Source organism: Zonotrichia albicollis, chromosome 18, assembly GCF_047830755.1.
Source record: "Zonotrichia albicollis isolate bZonAlb1 chromosome 18, bZonAlb1.hap1, whole genome shotgun sequence".
Lineage (NCBI taxonomy): Eukaryota > Metazoa > Chordata > Aves > Passeriformes > Passerellidae > Zonotrichia > Zonotrichia albicollis.
The window spans coordinates 7,447,375-7,462,387 of record NC_133836.1 but is presented as its reverse complement, the minus strand read 5'-3'; the positions used below and the strand labels follow the sequence as shown (position 1 = coordinate 7,462,387).

General features: G+C 42.0%; 1 protein-coding gene across 21 annotated transcripts in view; it reads right to left on the bottom strand.

Moving 5' to 3' along the window:
* The window catches only part of ARVCF (ARVCF delta catenin family member), a 251,292-nt gene that overhangs the window by 35,244 nt on the left and 201,035 nt on the right, over window positions 1–15,013 (bottom strand). For all 21 annotated transcript variants that reach the window (XM_074554654.1, XM_074554657.1, XM_074554656.1 and 18 more), the window contains one exon: window positions 12,429–12,500. In XM_074554654.1, the coding sequence (XP_074410755.1) occupies window positions 12,429–12,500 (72 nt within the window). The remainder of the gene's footprint in view (window positions 1–12,428; window positions 12,501–15,013) is intronic.

The window sequence follows — 15,013 nt, the reverse complement described above, 5'->3', positions numbered from 1 at the left end:
AAAATAGGAGGTAAGACAACATGATCTGGAGAGAAGTAGCTCCCTGAAGCCTTAGCTGGCTAAACACACACACCCAAAAGCCACAAATAAATCAATTTGCAAATTAAAAAGCAAAAGAAGAGATTGGGGGCCCTAGTGTGTAGCAATGAATGAGATAATTTGCTGCAATGAATAGAAGGAGCACAGAGACATTTTTCAAGAGGCAAAGGGGAACATTACACAGCATCCAACTGCAGCCTGCCCCAAATTCACCACCCTACAGCAATATCCTGCATTCATAAAGCAGCAGAAAATCATATGAGAAATTCTACAACAAAGCCACAGCAGCCACTACCACCAAGCAACTCTGACAGCTTCTTTGAAACCACTTCATCACCTTTAAAACAGTGAAAAGATCCCAACCCAACAGCCACTTTGTCTAGGAGAGTTTTCAAATTCAATGCAGCCTTCTTATGGTAATATTATGCAATTAAAAATTGAGCTTAAAATTACCCATGTAAAAGATTCTAAGCAGAAGCTGACCTTTACTGTGGAGGTTGTTCATGCCTATAGAAAACTCTGAAAAGGTCAGTATAAATGTAAATAAGGAGAGACACTTCCTCAGGAGTATAGAAATTTCCATCATATTAGGGCCTATACCCATTTCTCCATGTAAGGCAATGTTATGAATGTCCTGATGGCTTCTCATGGGCCATATGAGTCCAGAGCTTGATCCAGAAATAGGTCTCCATACTTCAGTGAAACAACTGGCAGCAAATTTTCAGTGTTTTAGGGCAAGTAGGATCCAGCCACCCAGAAAACTGCCAATACAGTTTACTGTCCATGGGTTTCATCTCAGAGTGTTCTCAGCAAACAGGGATGTTGGATTTGGATGGGACATGCTTGTTAGAATTTAACTATGAAGCAAAACTGCCCAAATCCGAATCACCTGTAAATTTCCCAAGGATTACATTCTGGACACTATCACAACCTGAAATACTCTGCTGGGAGCAGCACTTGTGTAATTGAATAAATGGGATTAGGTTTCATGCTCCTGACACCCCAGTTTCTCATTCCTTGAGAAATTCTGAACACACTGCCAAGAACACAAAACCTCAGGTAGCCCCAAAGGGGAAGCGGGAATCCTGCACCTGCAAGGAAGCAGCCTTCCAATTTCCTAAGTGTTTAAAGGTCACTGGGGACACTCCTTTCTCTAGACCCTCCTCTTGCCCCCTCACATTGAATGAGTCTTTGGAGATGTTTTTCTTGCTCATTACTTTTAAGCTCTCAGCAGGATAAAATGCAATTATATGCTGAATCGTGATTACAAACTTGCTGGTTGTGATTTTAGAAGTCTCAAAACAAAAGTCATTAGATTAAATTTTCTTCCTGGCTTTGTAAGAGAAGGACAAGAAGAATTGACATCTCTAAATGGAGTGGGTTGGCTAGCGTGAGCAAGCTAGGCAGATACTCCTTTGTAATCAGGAAATCTCATCTCTCTTCCGAGCTGTGCCACAGAAATGCCCTTTAACTGCACACTCACTTCAGCAGTGGTGCCCTCTTTCCGTCCCTGCACAAGTTCAGTCTTGCTCTTAGCTCGAGCCGGCCTGCTCAAGTGGACTGTCACAGTGTTGGTACGAGGCTAAAACCCCCACAAAGTTGCTCTAGACATCTTTGACAAAAGCAACAGGATTTTTAGTACAGAGATAGCAAGGTGTGCAAAACACAAATGAACTGGGCACAAGGAGCAAGGACTGCTCACCATATTGCCTCCTCCTATTCCTGCACAGACAAGTAACATTTCATGCTATTACAGATTTCCAATTTTCCCTGTGATCAAGACACAGAAAATTCAGGGCTGAAACTAATGGTCTGTGAGGCCGAAATAAAAACGTTCTCCTTTCTACCACATACTGATCAACATTCTCACTGATCATCTGGAAATGCCTGGGTCAGCAATCAAGCTCTCAGTGGGTTCAGAGCAACCAGCAGCTGGATTGACATTGCTTTCTAAACCATGCAGAGGTAAAGTTCCCCCTGCCTCTAGCTGACAGGTAAATTTAAGTGACTGCTTTACCATGTAAAATGCCTGCCTCTCAGCTCAAGGTCATTTTTCTTCAATCCCCAGTTAGAGGTATATGGCACATTAAGACCTGTAATTCCCCTGTCATGGTGGAGAAGGGGGGGAGCTTTTAAGCCTGTGCATAGCACTTGGGGTTAGAGAAATAAATACGGCTTTACACAGCAGCTTTCACATTCAAGATATCTCACAGTGGTTTACAAAGTAATGAGTCAGATAATAGGGCTGCAGCAGCTGTGCAGGTACACTCACTGGAAATTAATGCTGCAAAACCAGAAGTCTTAATTTTTTGATTCTCTTTATTTGCTCTTCTGCAAAACATGGCAGCTTCAGCCCAACTAATGAGCATCAGTGGCTTCTGCAATTTAAAATGCTCAGGTTATCTGACATTCCAGTTTGTTTTAATTTCCAGATTAACTCCACGATTAAAACTCTCCATTAACTATAATACTGTTCAAGTAAAAGTGGAAAAAATGCATGTACTCCCCTGTCTTGGCTGCACTGGAAGGAAGGTCTCGTTGCCTGATCTCTGAACTAACTGCAAAAAGTACCACAATTTGCAATTAGTTCAGAATCACACAACTATCTGATTTTCATTCCCCTTTCTCTCCCCCATCATTAGCTGTTCCAAGCAGATCCTCAAAGGCTGATTATCAAGTGTTTTGAGAATTCCATGGTTTATTGTGCTGGCACCAGTAAAGTATATATTGTAAGTAAAAATATGTTTTTCTTTGAAACAAGCCATATCTTGAGGTGCAACCCGATACACTCAATTTTGTATATATGCTCCTTTCTCAGGTTCCATGGGTAAATGAACTTTCTCATTCTTCTTCTCATCTGAGTCACCTAATCCACTAGTTGTGGATTGTTTTGGAAAAATGTGCTGGTTTTATGCAGACATACTTTTCCTGGCTGACTCTGTAATCAGTTAACGAGAGTCACACAGAACAACCAGGCTGAAAGGGAACATGGGAGGTCACCCGGGCCAGCTTCCTGCCCAAGGCAGGCTCAATGCCAAAATTAGCTATTATGCTTTTGTCCAGCCAGGTCTTGAAATCCTTCAATGATATAAAGAACCCTTCAAAACCTCCTCCAATACCCAATTATGTGGCATTAGCCTCCATTTCTTTGGGCAGAAGGCTACCAGATGGGACAGATGCTTTCAGTGACACTCGAGTGATGTCTGTCTAGTGCTGAGCTCTGAAAGCACCGAGTCACCTCAGAAATCCACATTCTGGCTATTCCTAAAGCACAGCCTTCAGAACACTCACCCAGAGCTGTAAGTACATCCTTTGCTTCTGTTCACACTACTTCGAGAAAGGGATTTAAATCAACATTACACCATTTTTCTGCCTCAGCTCTTCTGAAACTTTCTTCAGTTCTCTTAACTCGTCAAGCAGCTTCGTCAGCACAACTTTGCTGCAGTACTTTTGATGGACACCAGAGACAACTGTAACTTCATCCAACAAGGTTTTTGTAATTGATTTTGACATGAAACTTCACCTCTAAATTCTGACAGAAGCTGAGTTCCTCTTCCCTGAGCTTGCTGGTGATAGTGGCTGGGCAACCAGGACAACTTTCAGATTCGCACCCCTCTTCAAAGGATCATCTCATTTTTCACGCTTATGCTAAAAGGGAGGGGGGGAACTCAGAGATTTCATTGCTATTGTTTCTAAACTGAAACTAAGAGGCATGGCAAAAGCTGACATAATGCAACAGTGATGGATTGGTGGATGGGGTGAGTCTTTCACTACAGTGACTGAGCCCCAAGACTCAGGCAGCTACAGTTATGAGGGATAAGCACCTTCCCATCAACTCCTGCTTTTATTCCTGGCAGGCTTTCTTGGCACATTCTCACTTTATAAACAGTCCTGGAGCAGCATCTGTAGAATGAGCTATGCTCTATAATAACAAGCATTCTATTTTAGAGTAACAATTAGAATTGCTTGTAGAATAGAAATGCTAAATGGGACATGCAAAAACATACACACAACCTAAAATGTGGGGAGGGAAGAGAATTTACCATTCTCAGCAGGGCAAACAGTGCAGGAAAAGCTGTGAAAATTAAAAACACATGACTGGCAACTACAGCTTTCCAACATTAACTATTCTTCATCAGAAATATTAGCCTAATGGAAACGACATGAAAATCCAATCAGTGGTTGAAGAGTTAAGATGCTGCATTGCCAGAGAGCACACACTGCTATAACTGAAGTAAATGCAGCTGGGCAGTAAAACCTACCAAGGTTTCCAGTTATGCACTGGTTTATGTGTACACTTTTCTATACGAAGCATCATAAATAATGCAGTTGAACTTCTCAATAAAAAAACCACAATAAGTGCAGTATGCATAATGAGAGTGCAAAGCAATTCACAGTATTACACACTTGCAAAATTCTCTCTGTAACATGAATGCTTCAGTTCATTCCCACAGTATCTCATCAGGGCAAACCTCTACCATCCATCTTTAACTGAAATTATATTTTTATTTAATTTTTATATCACTGTACTGCTAGCAACAGCTGGGATACAGCATACTTCACCAGATTTTGCTGGTTTTACAAATATAACACATACACTCCATTTGCATTGGTTATCACAGCGGCAGTGAAAATACTAATTATTTTAGTGAGGGTAATTATTCTAGCTATTATTTTAGTGAAGTGATTCTTCTAGTGAAGGCAGAGGAAATAGAAGGCTCTTCATGAACAAGTTCGCTACAACCCCAGCAACTGAATGCTGTTAATTTGCTTAAGGCCACTCAGAAAGTCAGGAGCAATGCTGGACTGGGAAAATCAGACTCCTTTCCTTCCAGTTCTGTCTTTAGCTGAAGCTCCAGATCACTCCATCTCCTTATTAGCTGCTGTAATTACCATGTGCTCTAGTGGAGCTCCTGCTGTTTAGTTTTTTATAGGCTACTTTATTATGCAAGTATATATAGGCTCTTACTGTTTGAGATGCCTAAATCTCATTTTCTGTGCACTTAAGTTGGCCACAAACTCACATCAAGTTGGAAAAGGAATTTACCACCTGGGATTCCTGTCTTCTGAAGATACTGCTAGTTATTACAGTAGATCTATATTCCTGGGTGTCAGCCTCAGGCAAGAAGGAGCTGGAAGCTGACTACTGGAGTCTTTCTATAGTCCCATGAGAGCCACAGGTGAAAGGACAAAGGACCTGAAGGCGAGGAGGGACAATCTTGCCACTGTCAGCTTTTCCCCCTCATGTGCTAAGGGAGACTAAACATTTGAGAATGCAAAAGAAGGATAAAGAAGAGGAATAGCTGCTGATGTTGATTCACTATTTCCAAGATAATCAAAGTATTAGAAGCAAGCCAGCTTTTTCTCATTGAGAAGGAAAAGTGTGAAATTATTCAGAAACAAAGCAGTTGTCTTAACTCATCTTTCCTGTGACCTCTAACTGTTAAGACAGAGGTAGAAGACAAAGGAAAAATCAGTTCTACAGACAAACAAATTATAGCTGAGCCAAACAGAGATGGAAAAGAACCACCACCTTATGACTTCACAACGAGTTTCAGCTTCTATAAATACAGAGCTGAATGGAATTCTCATATCATTACAATTGCTCTTCCTGCCTCCCTGCCCCAACAGTTGTTTCCCACTGGTCCCTCAGCTTAAACTTCAAAGCTTGATGATCTAAACCTGAAAGACATTCACACTATTAAGTGTCCACGCTGGAGGTGGGGAGGTGTTAGTGGCATTTAAATATCACAGCTGGAATGTCTTCTCCAGTTTACACTGGTTCTATATCCTCCATGTAGCAGAACTATTTCAAGTCCCCAGCTCAAATCTTCCTGACACAATCTCTCACCTGGGCCATTCACAGCACAGTCTACTCACACAAACATTGTGCTTTCCCTTACTCAGCTGCAAGAGCTTTTTCTGTTCCACAGATGCCATTTCACCCCTACCAGGAATCTAGCCTGTCTTATCTGTAAACACAGTTTTGCCTGGATGTCCCTATGGACAAAGCAAGGGACTGGAAACCACAGCTCAGGGCTGCAATGTCAAGGCATTCTCTGAAGCCAGAGAGCAATGCTTTGACAAACACAGCAGCAATTACCAGGATGCAAAGCCAAAACTATTCCTCACATTCCTGAGCAGACAGATAACACCAGAGCTGGTCCTGTAACGGTCTCAAATTCATCTCACATGATTTTTTGGAATAACTGAACTCTACACAGCAGAGCTATGAGTCTCAGAGGTGCTGTACAGAGTTACTGTACAGGGTTTCAGTCACATCACTTAGTATTTCTCCCAGAAAAGTATTTTTTCCTTAGTCTCCAAAGTAAGAATACTGTAGGATAGAATTATATCACCAAGTGAAAAGAATTAGTGGCAGAGACAGAACAGTACTCCTGGACCTCCAATTCACATTCCACCTGTATCCCCCCATATGATTTTTCAAAGCCTTCAGTTTCAACCTTAAACATACAATTTATGTTCTACGTATTTAAATTTACCATATCGATAACGATCACAAAAAAGTTTTCACGTGTAGAGCACAGCTCAGCAGGCCAGTAAATGAGCATTAATTGGTCTTATCCCAGGGCAAGCTATTACAGCTCCAGAGCTCAGCCCCCAAGGGGACTGAGTGCCAGAGGCCAGCTCGCTCAGACCAAGGCCGTGGGACAGCCCTAGCAAGCAGGGATATTCAGCTCTTAGTGATTAGCCAGCTCTTATGATTTCAGCTTTGCTTGCTAGGGAGCTTTCCCTGGGCTTGAGGCTCCAGCAGATGGTAGAGAGAGGAGAAGACGCTGGCTGTTCCACGAGTATGGCTTCATTGAGGGCTCCGTGAAGGGTCTCAGCACTTCTTCTGCGTTAGTAGGGGTACAGGATGCTACTTTTATAGCCTTGGCCTGGATCCAGTCCTGACCAATGGCAAAGGTTAGAGGGACCATAAGTGACCAAGAGTAGGGGTAACACGGTATTGCCTTACATGGCTATAGGGAGAGGTTATAGGGCAGATGTCCCTGGAGTCAGGAAGCTTCCTGGCTGCTGTGTCAGCATTTCAGATTCTCCACGGGGCCCTGGCTAAACCTGATGGTTTCACTACGGGCCAGGAAGCCATTCATGCACGTGTCCACCAGCTCTGAACAAATAAGAACACTGAATGTAAAAATCAGAGAGGATTATGACCAAAAAGGGAGAGGATTCCAGAACAATTAGCAGTCAGCTATGGAAAGACTGTGTACACAAGAAAGGAAAAATCCACAGGTGCCTGCTCTGAATTCCTTGAAAATATAGGGAAAAACAATGGGAATTTAGAGATACCAGATTAGAGAAAGTTTGGCAAGCTAAATTCCATATGGGAATTTTCCTATTCAAGGCAATAAATTTTCTCTGACTCAAAGCACTGGAAGACAGATGAGAAACCTTTCACTGCTTTGTAAATTATGAAAAACACATGGGACCAAAATGAATACTCATCTTAGGAAAGCAACAGAAATAAGAGATACTTAATAATTCTGATCAGAATTCTTAATAATGTGTATTAAATGCTGAAAAGATACTAATACAAGAACATGTTACTTGCTCTCACAGAGGAGATCTTCCCAGTCCCTGAATTTCCAGCAGCAGGCACAGGAGGGGTGTGGATGGTGCCATTAATCAATCAGCTCTACTCACTTATTCACAATACGACAATCAAAATTAATGATGGAAGGGAGCTGGAAAGGGCAGGTGAGTGCTTGAGTCAACTTGTCAAGATTTAAAGAAAGCAAATTAAAGCAGCAGTGAAATGCGAACTGCAGCCAATCTTAATTACAAACTAAAGCCAGAGTAAAGTGAGGTTTCTCTCTCCTTCTACTACATGTTGCCTTTAGCTGAAGACAAATTGCTGGCACTTTTGTAATCTACTAAGTTAAAGTCATTACCCTGACAGTGCCAGGAAGTCTAATTTCCTGGAGCAGTAATACAAAGATTTATAAGGGAATTTAAACACTCGCCTTCTGGAATAGAAAATCTATCATCAGCATGAGGCTACATGGAAAGTGACTGAGAATTTCAGATAATGGAGAAGAAGAAATCCACCTGCTGACAAGTTCATCTAAAATCTCATTCCCTGCCTACATAGGCTGCTGACCAGGGTAAGTGTACACACAAAGCTGAGCTTTCAGATAAATTCAGCTTGTCTTTGACGTCCTCACTTCAACAAAATAGACTTCTACAATTATAAGCATTTTTAACACTAGTTCAGTATTTCAGCACAACTCTCTCCTAAACTTATGTTTCCATTAAAATGGAATTAAACTTAAGTAATGAAAAAGGAAGAGAGGAATTAATAAGCAGCTTAATAACTGCTTTCAAGGAGAAAATGAGCTAGCTCATCCACCATGCTGAAATCTACCTGCACATCTCGTTATGGCTGAAGATTTTCAACTCCCTAATGAGATAACCTGAAATGAGAGCTGAACTTCAACACCCAAAGCTCCACAGAGCAGCTACTGTTCTGGCCTCAGACGTATGTGCACATAAACAACAAGCCATGAGATTTGCTTAAACCAGACAGCACAGAGATCTGGATTTAATTAGGAATAACCTAATGCTGATTCCACATAAAAAAACTGTTCTGCTCTTCTGGACTTTCTCCTCCCGTACTCCAGCACTGAGGAACAGAGGTGGACAGTCCAACACCTTCATGCAGGAGGATTAAATGCTACATCCCCTGTAACGTATTTGGGGGGCTGACACACATCAATCCTGATTCAGCTCAGAAAACCTTATCACAGAGGTAGTGCCATCTGAGACAATGCCTTCCCCTGCACAGATATGATTAATCCTCATCTTCCCCCAGTGCCTGAGCCTCCTGCCACTGTTCCTGCTCAGAAGTGAAGGACTGAACAAAGCACAGGAGTTGTACTATGCTACGTATTTAAAGTGTACACAGGAGAAATCAGCGCTGTGGCAGTGCAGGGGAGGCAGCCAGCACCACTATCACTGACCTACTTTAGACTGGGGAAGGGATTTCAGTAATACTTCCCTCCCCTCACAGAAGCAGCAATTTTTGAAAGTCCTAAATTTAGCAAGGTTCTGAGAACAGCATTCATAATTTCTTGTCAGTGCTGTTCCCTTCTCTATGCAAGCTCGTATCACTTTCCCCAAAATTTATGCTCTCTCTCTCTTTGACTGTCAGGAAAAAAAAAATGCTCCTTTCAACAAAGAGGAAACACAAAGCTTCTCTTTCACAATCTTTCCTCACGAGGACAGGAGTACTCTGGACACTGCCAGGGCACATACATTAATTTTTTAATATCAGATGAGACAGCTTCTGAAAGCACTGCAAGTTGTCCAGTCTGACATTATCCAGTTTACCACAGATAACAACCCTGAACTAGAAGCTTTCCCCTGCCAGAATGCCTAGCACATAAAATTATTAAAGGCTTAGATATGGTTTCAGGACTGCTCAAATCATGTGCTGCAGCAGAACCTGATTCCCATTAAAAAACCAGGAACTATCAGGAAGAGACTCCAGGTCATCACTCTGAAAAAGAGAATTGCCTTCCTTCATTCATTCCTCACCAGAACAAACAGATTCCAGGGGGGAAAAAGTGAAATACTAGCATTTAAACTAGGTTACAACTCACAGGACCCTGTGAATTGTTCAGGATATGAAGATGCTCCTAAGATGTTGTACCAGCAGGACAGATGTTCTGAAGGACTGAGAAACCTCTGCAGGCACCTGCCAGTCCCCACCCACAATCGACAGAAGTTTCTGGTTTTATGGTGTTTGGCTGCAGGACAGGCAGAGACTTCTACCATTAAAGTAATTTGGAGTCAACATGAAGTTCCCAGAACTGATAGAAAATAGGTCTGGACTATTCTGCTGCTACCAGTCCATGGTTTTTCAGGCGATCCTAAGCATACTCTCAATTAAGCTCAGTGGTCATAACTAGGAGTATCTCAAAGGGAAACCATGATGTCAAGTTCTTGAAACCACATCTTTACACACACCAGATAAGCTCCATGGATGTTGAGTATAAGATTACAGGAAACTTAACAACAATACATCTCAATATTTGTTAACTACCACAATGTTCATTTGCTGCATTGAATGAACAAATCTTATTACTGCAGTTTCATTTCCTCACAAAGATTCCAGCTGAAAACTCACTTTAATATGGCTTTAATAATACATGAAAGAGATTAATCTATAATTGTTGATTTTTGAAATAGCACTTCATCATGTCACTCAATCTGAGTGCTTTTGATCATTAAAACTTGCATGATTTTTCCATCTCAGTAACGAGGTTCTGCCTCAGCTGAGAGTTGATCTCATCAGAGTCAATTATTCTCTATAGAAGAGATCTGACCAGAGTTCTTCAGGGTTTTAAAACTGTAATTTTATTTTCTTTATTTCAGCGAACAATTTAAAGTTCAAGCAACCTTGTTAGAACTTTTACTATCCAGGAATTCTCAAGCAAATGAGATGCTTGGCAAGAAAATACCACCAAAAAAGTGAACAAAAATGCATCAATACCTCAGTTTTTTTACTCTTAGCACACAAGTCAATAGTTACTTTTAAAATATGCCCTTTTCCATGTCAAAGTGCTTCTTTCAAAAGGCTGTGGGATTAATCTCCTGACCTTATCTATCATGAGATACGTAATCTATTTGACTTTGATTAAAGGGGGGTATCTCAAAATTATCAAACAACCTCTTCAAGAGTGTGAGATTTCTAGCAATTGAATATGATAACAAGCTGTGTAAGCTCAGAGACAGATCCATCTCCCATCAGATCTGCACATCACTTCTGTCATTAACAGAGCCACATGAAAGCTTTTAATCTTATTTTAAAGGAAGCTATGCAAGGTACATTTCCTTGCAGAAAATCTTGATTTCCATCTTTTCCCTCTAGTGGCACCTCCATTCCAATCACATTTAGAAAGGAATGCAAACGCTGAAGTCTTTGCTATATTTTGCATTCCTTTCTCTTCCTGCATCCTAAAGGTGTCTCCTTGCTCTGCACTGTAATCAGCTCCCAGCCTGAACCGATGGCAGCCAGTGAAGGCTGGTTGGAAGCTTCCTGCAGCTCTCTAAATAGGATGGTACAGCAGCTTCTGAGAGGTGCTTTAGTATCTTGCATTATTTCACAAGATACAGAAGATCTTGTGCAATAATGCACCAAATGAAAATCAGTGTTTAGACACGAGACTAGAAACTGCATTCACTATAAAGGGTGTCTATAAATAGATGAGATTTATCTACATCTTAGGATTAGTTTGCATATCATCAATCAGAGCTTCACTGTGAATCTGAGTGCAGCACTATGTATGTATAATTATTACACCATTACTGACTACCAGCACATCTCTAAGGATCTCAGACATGGCCTCTGTTGTTGCTCTCAGTTAACAGCAAGGAAATTGAAGCACAAATAAGTGGACTGCACCAAGGTCACCAAAAGAGCACAGTTCAGGTATCCCAAGTCTGTGGATCTCTTCACTGAGTCAGGTTGTCTCTTTACACTCCCCAAAATTCTCTATGTGATGCAGGAAGAGTTTAAAATTTTTCTTCTGAGGATACTCAGGTAGTTCAGGGTATTCAGAGCTCGTTAAGGTGAGGCTGACAGGGTGGCACAGCAGCAGTTGCCATGACAATGGCTGGATCTTGCAGAGACATTGCACACACTTCAAATCAAAACCTGTGCAAGTCTCAAAACACCATCCAATGCTCTAAGAATTCTGATAAAATCCCAAATCACCTCCTAATCTCCAATTTAAAAAAGCACCATGCATGCAAGAAGGGAATGCAGATTGCGAAAGATTCCACCTCTACCAGAGCTAAAATACAAAAGCACAATGCAGAAGAATTTTTCTGTGAACCTCCCAGATTTTAGAAAACCACAAGTACTGCTCACTTCAGGCAGGGAGGAATACTGTGTTCAGGGAAGACTGACTATCAGTAAAGGCAAAAATCCCCAATCCCTGCTGTCACCCAATTGCAAAGAACGCTGAAGAATGACAGAGATACCTGGGAAGAGAAAGAGTCAGTGCCAAGCACTCTCACAGAGTGCATTTCAGAGCTCCTTACAGTCAGGTGTGGTGCAGGTGGGCTGCAAATGGAGCTGCAGAGGAGGAGAGCCTGCACTCACCCCTCTCTGGAGTTACAATCACCTAACACCAAATCAGACAGGCTTCTACAAGATTCCACCAATTCAGCAGTCTTAGATAAAAATTCATATCCAGTATTCAGCACTAGATAACAGCATGCAGAGATATATCCATTATCTCAATTAACTGGCTACAAAAGAAAGAGATCAGCCTGATATGCTCATGTCTTAAGCCCCTTTAAGAGCCTCCAGCTCCCAAGCTACTTGTTATTTCCAAAAGCACAAACATTAGCATTACCTTTTGCTGCTTCAGACCGCTTAGGCAAATCAAGTGTATCAAAATTCCTGTCCAAATCTCCATTCTTCTTTCCTGTGCAAAAAAGAAGACAACAGATGCAGAAGATTGTCAGTATACTGACAGGTAAGTTACTGTCATGTGCAACTACAAGATGGGAGAAGATACAGACCCAGAATATAAATCACAGACTGCTACCCATAATTGTGTGTGTCTGACTGGCAGCCCAGCTGCACAGCTGTGGTTTTAGCATGAGCAAACTTAGGGACAAACACCCATGCTGCTTTCAGGTTGATCTGCAAACATGTTTAGCACATGTTTCAGAGAGTCTTAGGAGTGTTTTAAACCATGGAAAATTGTGCCATTTCCCTTCTTGACAAAGCTGTGCCCCTTCCTCAGAAGCCCAGTGTTCACTTCTTGTTCTCAGAGACCTGAAGCTTAGCTCAAGCAAAAACTCAGCAGCAGAGCAGAAAAACAACAGCTTTGCTTTGCAGCCTCTATTCTCAATGCAACGAGGCAGGAAGACCTAGATTTAATATATTGTACAGACAGCAGCCAACAACTTAACCTTGAATTGCCCTTCAATCGACAAAGTGTCATTTTTGCTATTTATTAGAAGCTAATGGAAATAATTCCATACTTTTGCTAAGAAACAGTGTCAAACTATTACATCAGCTTTAATTTATACAACCTTTACATAGAGCAGAACAAAACCTGCACTTTTAGTCAGTTTGAGAATTCAAGGTTATGTAAATCCATGGGGAGGGAAGGGTTAGTTTCCATGCCCCCAAGGAGACACTCTGCCTTGGGTAAGCCCACATGGATGCTGTGGGACAAGCAGGAACCTTGCCATCAGAGGAATACTGGCAGCAGAGAGAGAGAGAGATTTGGAAGGCAGTGCAAGAATCTGCATGGCTTCTGATCACAGCAGTGTACAATTTAGCTTTCCCAAATTATTCCAAGAGCGAAAACCTCAAGTTATTTACTCCCTCTCCCTCCAGAAAAGGGAAGGCAGGTGCAACAGGATGAATTCAGACAACCCAACTGAGGCTGCCAGAAGTGGCTTCTGCAAAGGGATTACCAGGCTGGTAATGGAGGTTTTACAGAAAGGGCTGGAAGCGCCACCAGTCAGGCTGCTTAAAAGCAAACAGAAAAATGGTCCTTGAAAATGTAATGGGGAGATTAGTCTGAGTCTTGTCTGCCAAGAGGTTACAAGATGGGAAAGGCCAGTCCCTGCCTCGTTACAGCAGGGAGCTGGTACATGCACAGTAAATTCAATGGGTCACTCTACCTTTCCTCTTGACAAAACGATAAAAATACTCAGTACCACACAGAGAAGAATTAGAGCTTTTAAATACCATTATGAATATTTAGGAGTAACATTAAGAGGGATTCAAGGTAGTGTTCCATCCTCTCCCTTTCTTTGGGAGGGGATGGACTCACAACCCTTTTCTTTTGAAATCCCAACACAGAATATCAGCCAACTTCCAACTGTTGTGCATAACAAAACATGCACCTAGAAGTTCTGCTGATCTGAAGTAATTTCCTTAACTGAAGTGTGTAAAAGCCCATCTAAACTGCCAAAGGTCATGCAGACAGGTACCACAGCACTCCTTGAAAGGTATCTTTTCTAAAGGAGGGGACAGAAATCAGTGGCACTTCACAGCCTTCCATCAATTTTTTGCTCTGTGAAAGGAGCAACACATCGCTTGGGAAATCAAATACCAGAAAGAAGTGCTGTCCATCACCAAAAGACTTTGCACTTCTTGATAGCAGCTGAACCCAGTTACTGGCTGCAAACCCTTGTTGACCCTTCGGGCATTGACAGGAAAAAGCAGGACAGAGGGAATTAAAAGGAAAAAAGCATTCAAGGAGGAAGTCAGTGTAGGAAAGATTATTACAGACTTAAAGCAGACCCATAGATGTGACTCCATCTTATCTACAAGTAGGACAAACTGTTTTTTCACATGACCCCAAATTTCATGTCTCTGCCATCAGATAGTTTAAACCTCAGAACATGTTCTCAGAGAGCCAGACCTTATTTGACACAACTACTCATTTCAAAAGTTCCCTCTGTAATTTAAAGGTTGGTTTGGCAGTTCTATCAGCACTGCAGAACTGAGATGGCACAGTAAGAGCTCCCTTCTTCCCAGTGGCAGTGTTTAGTAAGCACTGTGTTTATGCACAACTTGTTAAGGAGGAATCGTCCAGGAGTGCAGTGTTGGCTGCTACTTTTGAGCTGGGAATGCCAAAGCAGCTGCCTATTTACTGACCCATCTTTCACAAAGACAGCACCCTCCACCTGTGCTCTGGGCTCCTCAGTTGCTGCCTCTCCATTTCTGGGCCAGACAGCAAACACTGGCTGGTTTGGAGGAGCCTCTGCTGCTTTGCATCTCAGCCCTGTAAGGAACTCCCACCTCACAGGCCAAAGCCCGTCTGTTCAGAGAAAAGCTGCCAGCTGCTTGCCAATGGCAGCAGTACAGAACACACAACTCTGACCAGGGGGATTTGAACTCTACAAATTACTTACTTAATCAAATGGATGGTGTTTGGAAATACCCCAAGCACCTACATTTCCAGGGCTTTGC